The 14,099-nt window shown below is 44.5% G+C and overlaps 1 protein-coding gene across 3 annotated transcripts in view; it reads right to left on the reverse strand.

The window, feature by feature from the left end:
* Positions 1-14,099, reverse strand: part of cadpsb (Ca2+-dependent activator protein for secretion b) — a gene marked incomplete at both ends in the record, with an annotated part of 77,475 nt that overhangs the window by 34,470 nt on the left and 28,906 nt on the right. For all 3 annotated transcript variants that reach the window (XM_080845651.1, XM_080845649.1, XM_080845650.1), the window contains 3 exons: positions 2,184-2,305; positions 3,895-4,128; positions 6,493-6,573. In XM_080845651.1, coding sequence (XP_080701777.1) covers positions 2,184-2,305; positions 3,895-4,128; positions 6,493-6,573 — 437 coding nt within the window. The remainder of the gene's footprint in view (positions 1-2,183; positions 2,306-3,894; positions 4,129-6,492; positions 6,574-14,099) is intronic.

Here is a 14,099-nt window from a genome sequence, read left to right on the forward strand (position 1 = left end):
TCATGTTTCATATACTCAATTTCTTCTTTTGCACGCATTTCTGTGCATATTTGTCCACCTCTAATGGCAATGTGTATATTGAGCTCAGGTGGGTTTGTGTAGAATGTTTATATCTCCCTCCCTCTCTCTCTCTCTCCCTTTCCCTCTCTCTTTCTCTCTCGCTCTCTCTCTGCAGCAAAGTGCCTCTAAAGGTGGAAGAACAGCTAGTGGGTCTGGTCCACTAATAGCAGCATAAATAAACAGGCTAAGACGAAGCAGTAAGGGTCTGTATTTATTACTCTGAGCCCTCTGAATGCTGTAGAGGAAAATAAACCAAGCAGCCAGGAGGTGCAGCCAGGCTTAAGCACAATGGGAACAAAGCAGCAGCCATGCTGTCTAAATCAGGCCACTGTGGTGGGAGCGCTCCTGTTTCTGAAGGTCACCTTGTGGAAAGCAGGAATTGAAGGCGAGGCAGAGGGAGCCTATCAGCAGCATCCTGTATGGACGGAGTATTAAAGGTACTGTACTCTGTAGCTAGGTTTCCAAAGAGTATATTATTGTATATCGTTGTATATTATTGAGTACCATAAGACACACAAATGTCCTTATTCTACGTAAAGGACAGTGTTATGCCAGAGAAAGGTTAAGGTAGTGTGCCTGTGAGTGAGGGATAGTGTGTGTGTGTGAGTGTGTGAGAGAGAGAGAGCGAGAGAGAGAGAGAGAGAGAGAGAGAGAGAGAGAGAGAGAGAGAGAGGTTGTGTGTGTGTATGTGTATGTCTGTGTTTAACAAAGGAGCGAGACGATTCTGCCACTGATGTCACTTTTCTCCAGGACTGCTGGAGGGGGTCTCTCTCTCTTCCGTTCTCTCTGCCCCATTGGGATACAGTTCTAATCAGTTTCTTCTCGCCTGGTTGCACTTGAGAGAGGAAACAGGGACTGAGCTCTCTTTCTTACTCCCCCCCTCTATCTCTCCTCCTCCTCCTATTCCTCTCTATCCCATATCCCCTCTTTCCTCTATTTTACCCGTGCTCACTCCCCTCCCTCGCTCCAACCTCTTCCCCTTCTCATCCTACTCCTTTTAAACCCCCCCTCCTTCTATTTCTATCTGGTGCTCCTTTTTCTCTCCCTCCCGCCTCCCCTCTGCTCATTATAAACTGGCACCTGAACCAGTGATGAAGTTGTGAGGGTCCCAAAATAGCTCTGAATCTCACACACAGGGACGGGGGCTGTGAGTGTGGCGCTAGTGCCGTGCAGTGCAGTGGTGCTGTACTCTATTCAGGAATGAGCCTGGCTTGTCCAGAGACATTTCAGATCAAGAACTCACTCCAAACCAGCCCAACAAACACACATACACAAATAGAGGCACACAGAGGCACACACACACATGTACATACACACACTATATATCCAGACACACACACACACATACACGCACAAATACAAACACACACAAAACATAAATACAGACACACACAGCTCTTCAGAGAGCACATTCAGTATTGCCGGGATAATCTTTACTGTAACCCTCTCCTGGGTCTGTAATTCTCCCTGTGACCCACACACCACAGACAGTTTCAACCCAGACAGCTCCAGCTGGGGTCCGCTGGGCCCAGTGCGCCTGTTTTCTCTGTGTTTGTGCATTGAATCTCACATCAATGCCTGAATATGAGTTAAGAGTTAGTTGCCTGCGCGTGGGCATGGGTAAGTGGACTCGGCTGGGAGAGAATTACCCTCTGCTCATGTTTCTGTGTTTGCCACCAGAACTCCACAGAGCCACGAAACAAAACACAATATTACACTAAGTGGATTGAAGTGCATCAGATTATGATGACATGCATTTATGTTCCATTACACCTGTCCTTAGAAAGAACATCATGTCTCATTTCCGTCTCTGAATGCCATTATGGGAATGTAAGTGTCTAATGCTGGAAAAATGGAACTCAAGTACTGATTATAACCATAGTTTAAGCAATTGAATACTGTAGTACTACAACCATCTGTTTTGAAGTGGAATAGATGTATTTACTGAAAGTATGATGGAAGTGTAACATAAGTAATGCATGCATCTGTGGCATGTGTTTTCATGGCTATACATTGGAGCTGTACTGAAATCCGAAGTAGTCAGCAGAATTAGCGAGAGTGAAGAGACCGTTAAGTACCTAATGTGGCTATGGGAGTGGTGTTAGTGGTTTGGCAAGGCTTACGTGGGTTTGGAGGCTTCAGCCTGATCAGTCTGCAGCTTCTCTCCCCCCTCCACCTCCATGGTGCAGTAAACGATGCGGTTGGGCGCCAGCGACTTCAGGCCCTGCACCTCCATGATCACCACCTGCAGGGGGCAGCACAGAGGCGCAGTCAAGACTCCCAGTCACTCCCGAGTTTCTCGGCTTTCCAGTAGTGACACACAGCAGAAAGCCAATGTTCAAAAGGGGGAAAACAACCTGTCAAACAAGCCTGAAGCCTGTAAAAGACTCACCTGCAAATGTTCTCTGACATGAAAAGGGAAAATGCACTCTGACAGTGGGGGTTAAACAACAAGAACATTTTATTTCTGACATCATCCATTTTAGCTCTACTGTGGTTCAGCAGAAGACTGTAATTGTACTATGGTGATTTTCTTTTTCCATTAAAAACAATAACTTTAATATTACTTTCCATTATAAATCCAGCTTCTCCAAATACTATGTACAAGACTCTATAATTGCACTGTTGGTAACATTTTGTACAATTTAGAGCTATAAAAAGTAAAAAAAAAAAAACAGGTTCAGTAGCACCTTTCTGTCATTTTCATCTGACAACAAAAACCAAGCCAAACACAGCCATCTGGATACTATTTACATGCTTGTGTAAGAAAAAAAGAGTGACATGACCACGTGTGTGTTGTCCCTTGTGCTTCTTATCCATGTTCAAATTTAACACAAATCATCTCAATCAAGGGTCAAACGAAGCAGTGATGGCCGGAATGCAACGGTCCAGAGGGAAGTCGAGGACTAGATACCTCATATTTATCTTACCACATACAACATACTACGTGAATGAACCCAGTAAATGCAGAAGACCCCTAACAACCAAAGCACAGATGACAAGTTCTTCAACTATCTGGTATGATCTACCTATTTTTATTCCACAGCAATATCCTGTATACCTTGCAGAATGCCACATAAACAAAAGGTTCTTATCATAAAGAAACTAGAGTTACAAAACCTCTGAATAATGTAATACCAGCAAGTATGTTCTCTGCACTGTTTGGCTACGTCTTACTGTGTGTGAGACTGGGCTCCTCTTATGACTAATGCTTTATAAAATGCCTTAAACCACTGACTGAGGTCGACATCATGCTCTGAGGTAATGCTCAGAGAAGCCTCTGCACTCGGTCAATGAAAGACATGTTATTTGTATTCATTTAGAGTGACTGACTGTGTACACAGAGGTTGGGCATGTTGTGCTCCATTCACAATAATCAGGACAAATGAAAACTAGTGGCATTGAGGAGAGTAGGAAAGGGAAAGAAAGACTGTGAATGACCGCTAATGTGAGTGTATGACAGCAGGGACAAAAATACATTTCAGTTAGTCAGAGTGCCCCTGTGTGCTTTTAGTCTCGAGCGCTCCTATTTCACTGTTACTGTTTTTTTTAACAAGGAGACGAGTGAACTCATATGGTGAGGATAACGGTGATAGACCATTACGCTGGTCCATAGCTCTAGATAATGTGTAATTCATGAGAATTCCTTTTTTTCTGTCTCTAGTACATTTCTACATTTCTAATACAGTCAGAGAGTTAGGCATTTCATGTAAAACTTGCTTAAATACTGGAAACTATATTGTCTGTGTCATTCCCTACTGTGTCCCACAGCTTTCTCACAGGGTCAATAGTCACGTGTGACAAGCCAATGCTGTAGCCTTGGCCCCAGCCTACCTCCAGAGTGAAGGAGAGCACTACATCAGACTTGGACAGCTGGTTCTCGTCCTCCTGGCCCATGTCGATGATTGATGTGTTGTGTCCCTTCTTGAGCTTCTGCAGCTTGAACTCTCCACCCTTAGCCACGGGCATGCTCTCCAGGTTGGCCATCAGCTGGTTGACAGAGGCCTTAAGCTCCTCAATGTACATGGCCTCCATCTCCTTGGACACAAACTTAGGGAACTTCCCAGCCTGTTTTCCATTTGTATAAAAAAAAAGGTTAAAAAAAAGAAACAGGTAAATAAGAGTTAATGGTAACACACATCATGCTGGGAAGCCAATCACATCGTCTTGAGTACTTACAAGTAAGTACTTGAATGTTTTTCAGTTTCAAGTGCTTTGTTGTATTGTATGTACTTGACCTCAAACAAAAGACTGAGGGCCCTATTTTAACGATCAGAAACGCAAGTAGGACAGCGCCAAACGCAAGTAGCTGTGTGGGCGGCTCTATGGCGCATTTGCTATTATAACGGCGGAAAAAACACACTTGCGCCCGGCGCAAATGTCAAATGGGTTGGTCCAAAGGAGGTTACTCAGCCATAGGTGTGGTTTGGGCGTAATATGCAATAAACCAATCAGAGCGTCATCTCACATTCCCTTTAAGAGCGAGGAGCGCATATTCCATAGCGGCTTGTTATTATAATGGCGGAATTACCTGGAGGAAGACCGTGAGGCCACCAGAACGTGTGTCACCAGAAACAATCACGGCAATATTTTCCCATGCTTGTTTGGAGAAATGTTTCTACTTTCCGATGTTTTGGGTTCACTCTCACTGAATCACTAGGTTATGTATGTATGGTAATAATATTGCGCCCATCGGCACATGCAGTTCAACCTCACGTCTTCTAAAGTCCTCTAATCTATCCTCATTTATGTCATTGACACATCCATGATTCATGGCAATGTTGTGTAAAACACTGGGGGGGCACGTATGTGAATATGGGTGCAGTCTATAGCGCCAAGGACGCCAGGGAACCCATACTTCTCCCAGAACGCCTGCTTAGCCCTCTCTTGGCTGTCGGGTGTTACAGGAAATGTTATGAATTCCCCAGCATGTCGGACTAGACCTGACGTAACTGCATGTATAGCCGAACTTATTGCAGACTGTGATAGGGACAGTGTGCGTCTGTCCCCAGCTCATCTGCCAGGAGATGGCAGACATCAGAACCGCCATGAACCTGAATCATTTGGGTCAATGTGTACACTAGATGTATGCCTATTTTTAAAATATCTTGGATATGGATATCACAATGATTTCCTCATGTGGTAAATACTTTATTTTCCTTGTAATTATATATGGCTTGCCAAAAAATTGGTGTAAATCTCTCGTGTAGGCGAGAGAAGTAAAGTGTAGCCTACTGTGCGGCCAAGCACGCGTCCTTAAAATAGCGTCTTAATACGCGCCACAGACTCTACACAATGCGCCTCTGACATTAGACTAGGTTTTTTCTGGTCTACGGCGCACTGTGGTTTTGAAACAGCAAAATACCACTTGCGCCTGAGAAACGCCTTCTCTGTTCCGCCCCGCCCATTTCGGCGCAAGTTCATTTCGACACGCGCCTCTGGAGGGAAAATCCCGCTGTGTGCCGGGTGCAAGATAGAAATGATACATGCATCGGTGACAATGTCAATTGCACTGGGTGCAAGATAGGGCCCTGAGTGTTGCCTGGCTGTAAAGTGCTTTAGCAACACTCAGTGATGTAGTGGTCATGAAGTTGGTCTGAGTGTGACCGAAGTGCCTGTTTATGACTCAGGGAGTGGTGGTGTGTGCATGTGTGTCTGTGTGTCTGAAATAGACGCAGTGGTGTATGTGTGTCTGTGGGGTATAAATGTGGGCAGTGGTGTTGGTGTGTGTGTGGGGTATAAATGTGGGCAGTTGTGTTGGTGTGTGTGTGGGGTACAAATGTGGGCAGTGGTGTTGGTGTGTGTGTGGGGTACAAATGTGGGCAGTGGTGTTGGTGTGTGTGTGGTGTATAAATGTGGGCAGTGGTGTTGGTGTGTGTGTGGTGTATAAATGTGGGCAGTGGTGTTGGTGTGTCTGTGGGGTATAAATGAGGGCAGTGGTGTTGGAGTGTGTGTGGGGTATAAATGTGGGCAGTAGTGTTGGTATGGTGTATGATTGTGGGCAGTAGTGTTGGTATGGTGTATGATTGTGGGCAGTTGTGTTGGGGTGTGTGTGGGGTATAAATGTGGGCAGTGGTGTTGGTGTATCTGTGGGGTATAAATGTGGGCAGTGGTGTTGGTGTGTGTGTGGGGTATAAATGTGGGCAGTTGTGTTGGTGTGTGTGTGGGGTACAAATGTGGGCAGTGGTGTTGGTGTGTGTGTGGGGTACAAATGTGGGCAGTGGTGTTGGTGTGTGTGTGGTGTATAAATGTGGGCAGTGGTGTTGGTGTGTGTGTGGTGTATAAATGAGGGCAGTGGTGTTGGTGTGTCTGTGGGGTATAAATGAGGGCAGTGGTGTTGGAGTGTGTGTGGGGTATAAATGTGGGCAGTAGTGTTGGTATGGTGTATGATTGTGGGCAGTGGTCACCCTCTTAGCTCGGCGAGTGACTCACCCTGGCGATTTGATCAGCCATCTGCAGGCGTCCGTCCAGCTCTCGTCTGATCTGAGCGGCCTGCTCATCCATGTTGTCCAGCTGCCAAGGAACAGACCAGACAGAACAAGTGTGAGCCAGAGATGACCACAGCGCTGATGGACACATTGACGTCACAAAGTCACTCTTTTTTCCTTGCTGCAATGAACAATGCCATAGGAAAAAAGACCACTACCTCCAATGTTCACTGGGTGAACTATATATATATATATATATATATATATATATACATAGTTTTAGAACACCCCCATTGTTCCTGTTTTATTGAAATGACCAGTGAGGGACCTGATATGGAAACAAGGTAGGTGGTTCACAAAGGTGGTACAACGTTGAGCAGGTGAAAAGATTTTTCCTCAGTGTATGACACCGACTACCAAACATGGAGGAGGAAGCGTGATGGTCTGGCAATCTTTAACAGATCCATACCTGCACAGTGACTGGCACCCTGAACCAAAAGGGTTAGATCCTGAGCAGCAGGATACAACAATGCACAGCTGACATGCGCCGCATGTTGTACCCAGGATCGGCACAGCTTTTCCATCACAGTACAACATGCATTGTCTGTAGCCCACAACTGCTGAACACAATATTATGACTGCATAACCGTAGAACAGGACACAACAACAAAGCTGCCTTAATAAGTATTTCACTGGGGTTTCCAAGCAGGCACCTTCCTTCATCAGTGCTTCAATACAGAAGGCCCACAACTCCAGAAGGCGAAACAGTGGTGTCTGGCGTCCCAGTCCCACCCCCTCCTTACTCAGGATGGGGTAGGACACTTGCCAGTACTAGAGACAACAACAGATTCACCTCAACAAGATTGCACATATCTCAGTGATAGTTCAGGTTAATTCACAACCCCAACTAGGGATATAATTTAATGAGCACGCCAAACTAAAACGTAGTCAGGATTTCTGGAGTTTATCTGGGGGGGAAACGGGTTTAGATGTGAATGGGTCAGGGAGACAAAGATAGAGTACACATCCAGGGGTGTGGGTTACAGAGTCAGTTGATACAAAATGATGTAGTTCATCATGTCTGTTACAACAGGAAAACAGCAACATTCAGTTCCATCAATAGTCTGCAAGTGCCTGAACCTCAACCATTGGCTTGGAGTGCCATCTTTGAAAACCAAAATCAAACAGAAGTGTTGTTCTAGCTACTAAAGCCTTTAAGGCCCCCACATGGTTGTCCGATCGTGCTCTCCGATCCGACGAGGCACGCCCTAAAACGCCCTCCTTGAAGTGGGACCACACCTTTGAGCACCTCGGAGAGCCATCCGAGGGTCTCGGATGGCCTCTGGAGCACCGCTTGAATTTTCTCACTATCCGATCCGACTATCCGATCTGAGCTGTCCGCGATCTGAGCTGTCCGCGAGCTTGGTCATTGTCGTTAGTAATTCATTTCACAACAACAGCCTCTGATCATTAACTGAAAATACACGGGATAAAAACAAACGATTTCTTATTTTATAGTTTGTTGTTGATGATGTAATGGCCTTGTAACATCATAATAAACCGTTGGTAATCTCCACAGCCCCTCGTAGAACCATGCAGGTAGAGGTGAGTCGTACGATAATCAGATTAGAAAGGGCGTGTCTCTCGTGAAGTCGTACAAGGTGAATTGGATAACCATGCCGATGCCTTATCACCTCTCTCCACTCGTCTTGTGTGTGCTTGCTAACCTTATTCCCTCGCTTCCACTACCAGTTTCGCATACTTTAGCTTCCTTTCAAAGGCTTCCTCAATCGCATCTTCAAAGGGAATTGTTAACTCAATACAGTAAACAATGTGCTCACTCTCAGAATACAGCACCATGTCTGGTCTCATAGCAGTCGCAACAATACTCTGTGGACACTTGTCCCTGTCATTAACCGGCAAATTATTTACCTCGCTTTGTTTATTTTCAAACATACAAATTATTTTCAATCCTGATTATGGTTTTAAATAATATTTTGCTTCTTTGATGGGTCAAACAATTCGATTAAATTGTGTAAACAGAACAATTCTGAGAATTTCTTTTTTTAAATCACCAATTTTTTTCTTCTTCTGTTTAATGTCAGAGTACGTTGCGACATTAAAATGCGTACATTTAAATAAAAACTGGACAAATGAAGCATTCTAAAACCTTTGACCAGTAGTGTCTATTTATATGTAACCCATCCACAATACACGCTTTGTGTATGTGTGTGGGTGTGTACTGTTTATTTATGACATAATTTAACATCCAGAAACAAATACACACTCCAGGGCAAAAGTGCATATTGAGCTATTAAACACAAGTGTTAGAAGAACCCCCCTGGGAGAGCTACGTAGCACTGCTCCCTTTTAAACTACCTTACACCATCCTCCAAGATTGTCCGTGGTAATCAATAGACACAAAAAAACACAGTGTGCTTCCCTTTTTAAAACTACAAGACTAATGACTTGTCATGTTAGGATGTATGAGGTCAGGCTTTCCTGCCAAGGATATCCAGGTCAAAGGTTAATGTATACGTAACACACCACCAAAATCACAGGCGTTTCTATCAGCAGCACACAATGTTGTGTTTTCTGACTCCTCCCTTTTAATCACAAAGATAGGACTATACATCTCTTGGTTATATCATAGACCTCAGTGTGTTTTATTTGGGGGTATCTGCTGTATAACACCTGCCTTCTGATCTGAATGTCTAACTCTAGCTCTTTTGTTCATTTCCCCATCTCTCTCTCTCTCTCTCTCTCCCTTTTTGTCTCTCTTTCTCCACCCACTCACATCTCTCCACAGGACTCCCATAGATGTGTCTGTGTGACTCAAGTGTGAGTTCTGCAAAAGCTCAGTAAGTAATCTTCTTCTGCTCTTTGTGTGTGTGTGTATTTGTGTGTGTGTGTGTGTTTGTGAAAGAGTGACAGAGAATGAGAGCGAGTCAGCTTGTGTATGTGGCGTTTGTGTGAGATTGTGAGCTTGCATGTGAGTGTATGTATGTCTGTCTGTATGTATGTAGTGTGTGTGTGTGTGTGTGTGTGTGTGTGTGTGGTATTTGTTCACTCCCACGCTCAATGTGAGGCCCTGCAGGCCCCTGGACCTGGCTGAGATGCAGTCACTTTCTGTCCTGTCACGCCCACACATGTAAGCTTGCACAAAAACACACACACTCACACATCCACTCGTCACACACACATACACACACAGTGTCATTTCAAACATACCGGCACACTTTCATACACACATACACACACACACACACGCACACACACACACACACACACACACACACACAGTGTCATTTCAAACATACCTGCACACTTTCATACACACATACACACACACACACACACACACACACACACACACACACACACACACAGTATACACACAGACACACACACACACAGTGCCAACAGCAAGTCTGGAGGCCAATGCTTTGCTGTCTTTCTCACGTCACATAACTAACTGTCTTTGGCCCAATCTCAGGCTAAAGTGTCTCTAATGAAGCTGGGGTTTCTTTAAACTGGGTTCATGGAAGGGTCTTGCAGCTTGCTTTTTAAAAAGACTGATGTCACTTCCCAGAGCACTGATGTCCCTTTCTCTTTTGGGAGCAACAGACAAAGTCCAGTTTCCATTGTTGAGGCCATTTAAACACACATGCACACACACACAGACACACAGCCAGGCACACGTCAAGACAAAAAGAGGCATAGGGCTGGTAGAAAAAGCATGTCAGCACCTCAGAGGTCAAAGTATGACAATGGAGAAAAAAATAAAACACAACTGAGCAAAACAAGAGACTGCTAATTGTCAGGGCTTTCTGGATTGCAACCGTCCAGGAAACAATATTCTGACATCTCCATCCCTCAGGGCACACCTGAGAGGCCAACATCATCATTAGCGCAGGATTGTGTGCTCGCTTCACAGGGATTCCAGATGTCACCGCCAAGATGACTTCCAGAACAACAACCTGAGGGCCTGGTGTTGTGCTGAAGCCTTGTTGGGTCAGAAAAGAAACTGAGAGAGATTAATTGGTGCTTTAACTTGGCTGCTTTCTCTCAGAGGGGAGCTACAAACACTGCTTAAGTTTGAGAGCTTCCGTACGTCAATGAAAAGACTATTCGTGCAGTGTCTCTACAAATTAATTCTTCCTGTCCATAAGAAGCATTACACGATACAAATGCAAACAATGATATAAAACGCAAACAATTGCTGCCGTCCCTTAACCCCAACCTGACCTGACCACAGTGGCGGTTCTAGGATTTTTCTGAAGCAGGGGCCACAATGGGGCCAAATGTAACCTTCAGGGGCCAACAGTGTCATCACCATCTGATATCCAGTGATGACGCTGCTTAAATAAACATCAATTTGCGACAAGGCAATACACACATACTGACAGTAAAGAACATCTACTTCTAGTCAACTATCCAAAAGCAACAATGAGTAACTCAGTATCCCTTTTGAAACTGAAAAAATCAGTAATTGTAATATATATATATATATGTTTTAATTCAGTGTGCATAAAGGGCACATAAAACACACAAAACATAAAAGATAGCAACAGCTTTTAACTGTAGGCCTATATACAACAACATATTCTCTCTCTCTCACTCTCACACACACACACACACACACAAGAGCATGGATTCGGGACGAATTTTTCTGTCCGAGCCCGGCCCGGTCCGACAGAATAGTAACCGAGCCCGGAACGAGTCCGACAGCCATTCAAAAAAGTTTTTTCGAATACGAACCGAGCCCGACGGAATCAATTTCTCAACTGTTCATAGTACTAATGCCACATTGACGTTTTTTATTAATAGCCTGGCTTTGTTAAACGGGGGCATCAACAGCTAAATGCTCTCTCACACAAACAAGTGTTGTTAAACGCACAAGCGTGCACAATAAGGCAAATAAGCATATTCAAATGAAATGATTCACATTGCAAGAACGTTTAGTAAAATAATGCGGCTCCTTTAAGAAGAGCACGTACGGGAAGTGACAACGGTGACGCATAGTTTGGACAGTAGCGACAAACATTTATGTGCTGTAACAGTGTTAACCAGTAGTGAGTTTTATTAAAGCATAGCGTGTGTAATGTGTGGCTATTTCATTCCGTTTGATAACATTTCCTGCTGTCTGTATTTACTAACCAGCAGCAGACGTAAAGGACAGGGAATTAACCCCGAAGTCAAAAACATGTAGGCTAATCTACTTCGGCCGTGGAGCATTTTACTCCCCTGCAATCTCCAACTACGTTCTGAGACAGACAGCAGGAAAGGTTAACAAACGGAATGAAATAGCTACACATTACACACGCTATGCTTTAATAAAACTCACTTTTTATGATACCCCAGCGGAGGCACAACAGATAGGTCTTACCCTTGAAGATCTTTTTGCAAGGCGACGGTCGTTCTGAAACCATCTAGGCTACATCCAACCATCAAGGTTTAATCCATGTTTTTGTGGAGAACGAGAGTTGCATGAATCATATTTCATTAAAACATCACACTTCTTACATTGGACATATCCAACAGCCTAATTAGAATCTGCATAGTCTACTAATCAGAAATATCTCCATACAGTAGATTTCCCGCTCTGTGTACACAAGTGCACCATTTGAGATTCAGAACAGAAGGCTTCTTCTTCTATTCACTTGAATTGACGCAACCGGCGCACTGCCACCAACAGTTTAGGGGTGGAACTGCAGCAGTGATCATTTAATTCTCCGCTTGGTTTTCTCGCCAGGTGATTGGCAGAACAGGGGCCAATCAGGGGCCAATCAAATTAGAGGAGGGGCCTCGGCCCCCCTGGCCCCGCCTCTAAATCCGCCCCTGCCTGACCATAATGTTGATAATGGTCTTCATCCTCAGGGGGAACGTTGTTGGACGTCACAGTGGAAGAAGAGGTAAAAATAAAGCCAATGACAGCTGCTAGCCTACTTTAAAGCCAACAAGAAATGAAAGGTGCAGAAATTCACAGGCTATCTTGCATTCCTAATGACTTCAGAGATTTAAAACAGCTGACAAAGGGAAAGGGAGAGGAGACGACTGGGAGCATATCTCTTCTGCCGCTGGAGTCTCTTCTTTTCCTTTTCTACCTCTACCCTCTCTCTTTCCCTCCCTCTTTCTCTTTTTCCATCCCTCTCCCTCCCTCTTTCTCTCTCTCTCTCTCTCTCTTTCTCTCTGAGCTATGTGTGATGTTGCTCCTGGCATAGCTGGCATGGCTGATACTGAAACTTGACTCAGGGAGCTGCATAAGCAATGGGATCTTCATAATAGCTAGATGCTTTCAGAGAAGAAATTTGGAATAACTTGAACTTGAATTTCAGTGTACTCAAACATTTAACATCCTAAAAATACACCTGAAGAGCTGAGCCACTTCACAGAGTTAAATTATACAGTAGCTCTTCCCTCTAATGCACCATTCTCTATTAACATAAAGACAGAGAAACAGGGACAGGGTAGAGAGAAAGGGAGGGAGGAGAAAGCAACCTTGTGTGTGGGTGTGTGTGTATGTGTGATTTTGCAGCTTTACTACGCCTTCCTCATGCTGGTGCACCATTGAGTTATTTCCCTGTGCTAACAGTTCCTTTTAAAAGGATATTATCATTACCAGCGTGTTCCCACGTGTATGTGAGTCTGTGTGCTTTGGTTTGTGTAAATATGCAGGCATGTCTTTTCCTAGGCTTACTTGCAGCTGGGTGTTTGTGTATGTCTACTTGTAAGTAAGTCTGGTGGACTATCTTAAACAAAGAACTAAACAAGGAAAGAGTAAGAGGGGGAAAACTGAGAAAGAAAGAGATAGAGAAAGGGAGGGGAAAAACTGAGAAAGAGAGAGAGAGAGAGAGAGAGAAAGGGAGGGGGAAAGACGCTCTTACTTCACTGATGGTTCACACTTAAATAATTAAATACCCAGCCGTGCTGCTCCATCTGCAGCGCCATAACGATGCCTTACGTTCAGACAGAATATAGTCTCTGCTCTGACTTGCCTCTGTGTTGCAGTGTAACGCCACGCCACGCCAGGCAGAAAAATCATAGCCGGGACACAGATTTCCAGCACCAGGGAAGTAACAGATACAGATCCATCTCACAATCAATACCTGCTGACCCAGACATCAGTACCCTGTCTGACGACTCCCTGCTTTGACAGGTGTGTGTGTGTGTGTATGTGCATCTTTTTGTGAGAGAGAGCTTGCATGTGTATATCTGTGCGTGTGTGTTTGCGCATGCGTGCGTGCTTGTTTGTGTAATTTGTTCATGATCCTCCTATACCATGTAATGTCATGTGATGTGTGTGTGTTGTGTCAGGATGTGTGTGTGTGTGTGTGTGTATGTGAGGATGTGTCTACATGTGTTCCTGAGATTATTCCATGTCAAGGCATGTGTGGTGTGTATATTTGTGTGGTAGTGTACATGTTTATATGTGCAAGTACATATATGTGTGTGTGTGTGTGTGTGTGTGCGTGTGTGTGTGTGTCCACTCATGTCACAGAGCAGCCCCTCCGCTGAGATCCCCAGTGCTGCTGTTTAGTGGAGCACAAAATCAGACTCTGCCACCAGCTGCAGATCATCATACCATACTGAGCATTAAAGTGGATCAGC

The sequence above is a fragment of the Sprattus sprattus genome (genome assembly GCF_963457725.1).
Source record: "Sprattus sprattus genome assembly, chromosome: 10".
NCBI lineage: Eukaryota > Metazoa > Chordata > Actinopteri > Clupeiformes > Clupeidae > Sprattus > Sprattus sprattus.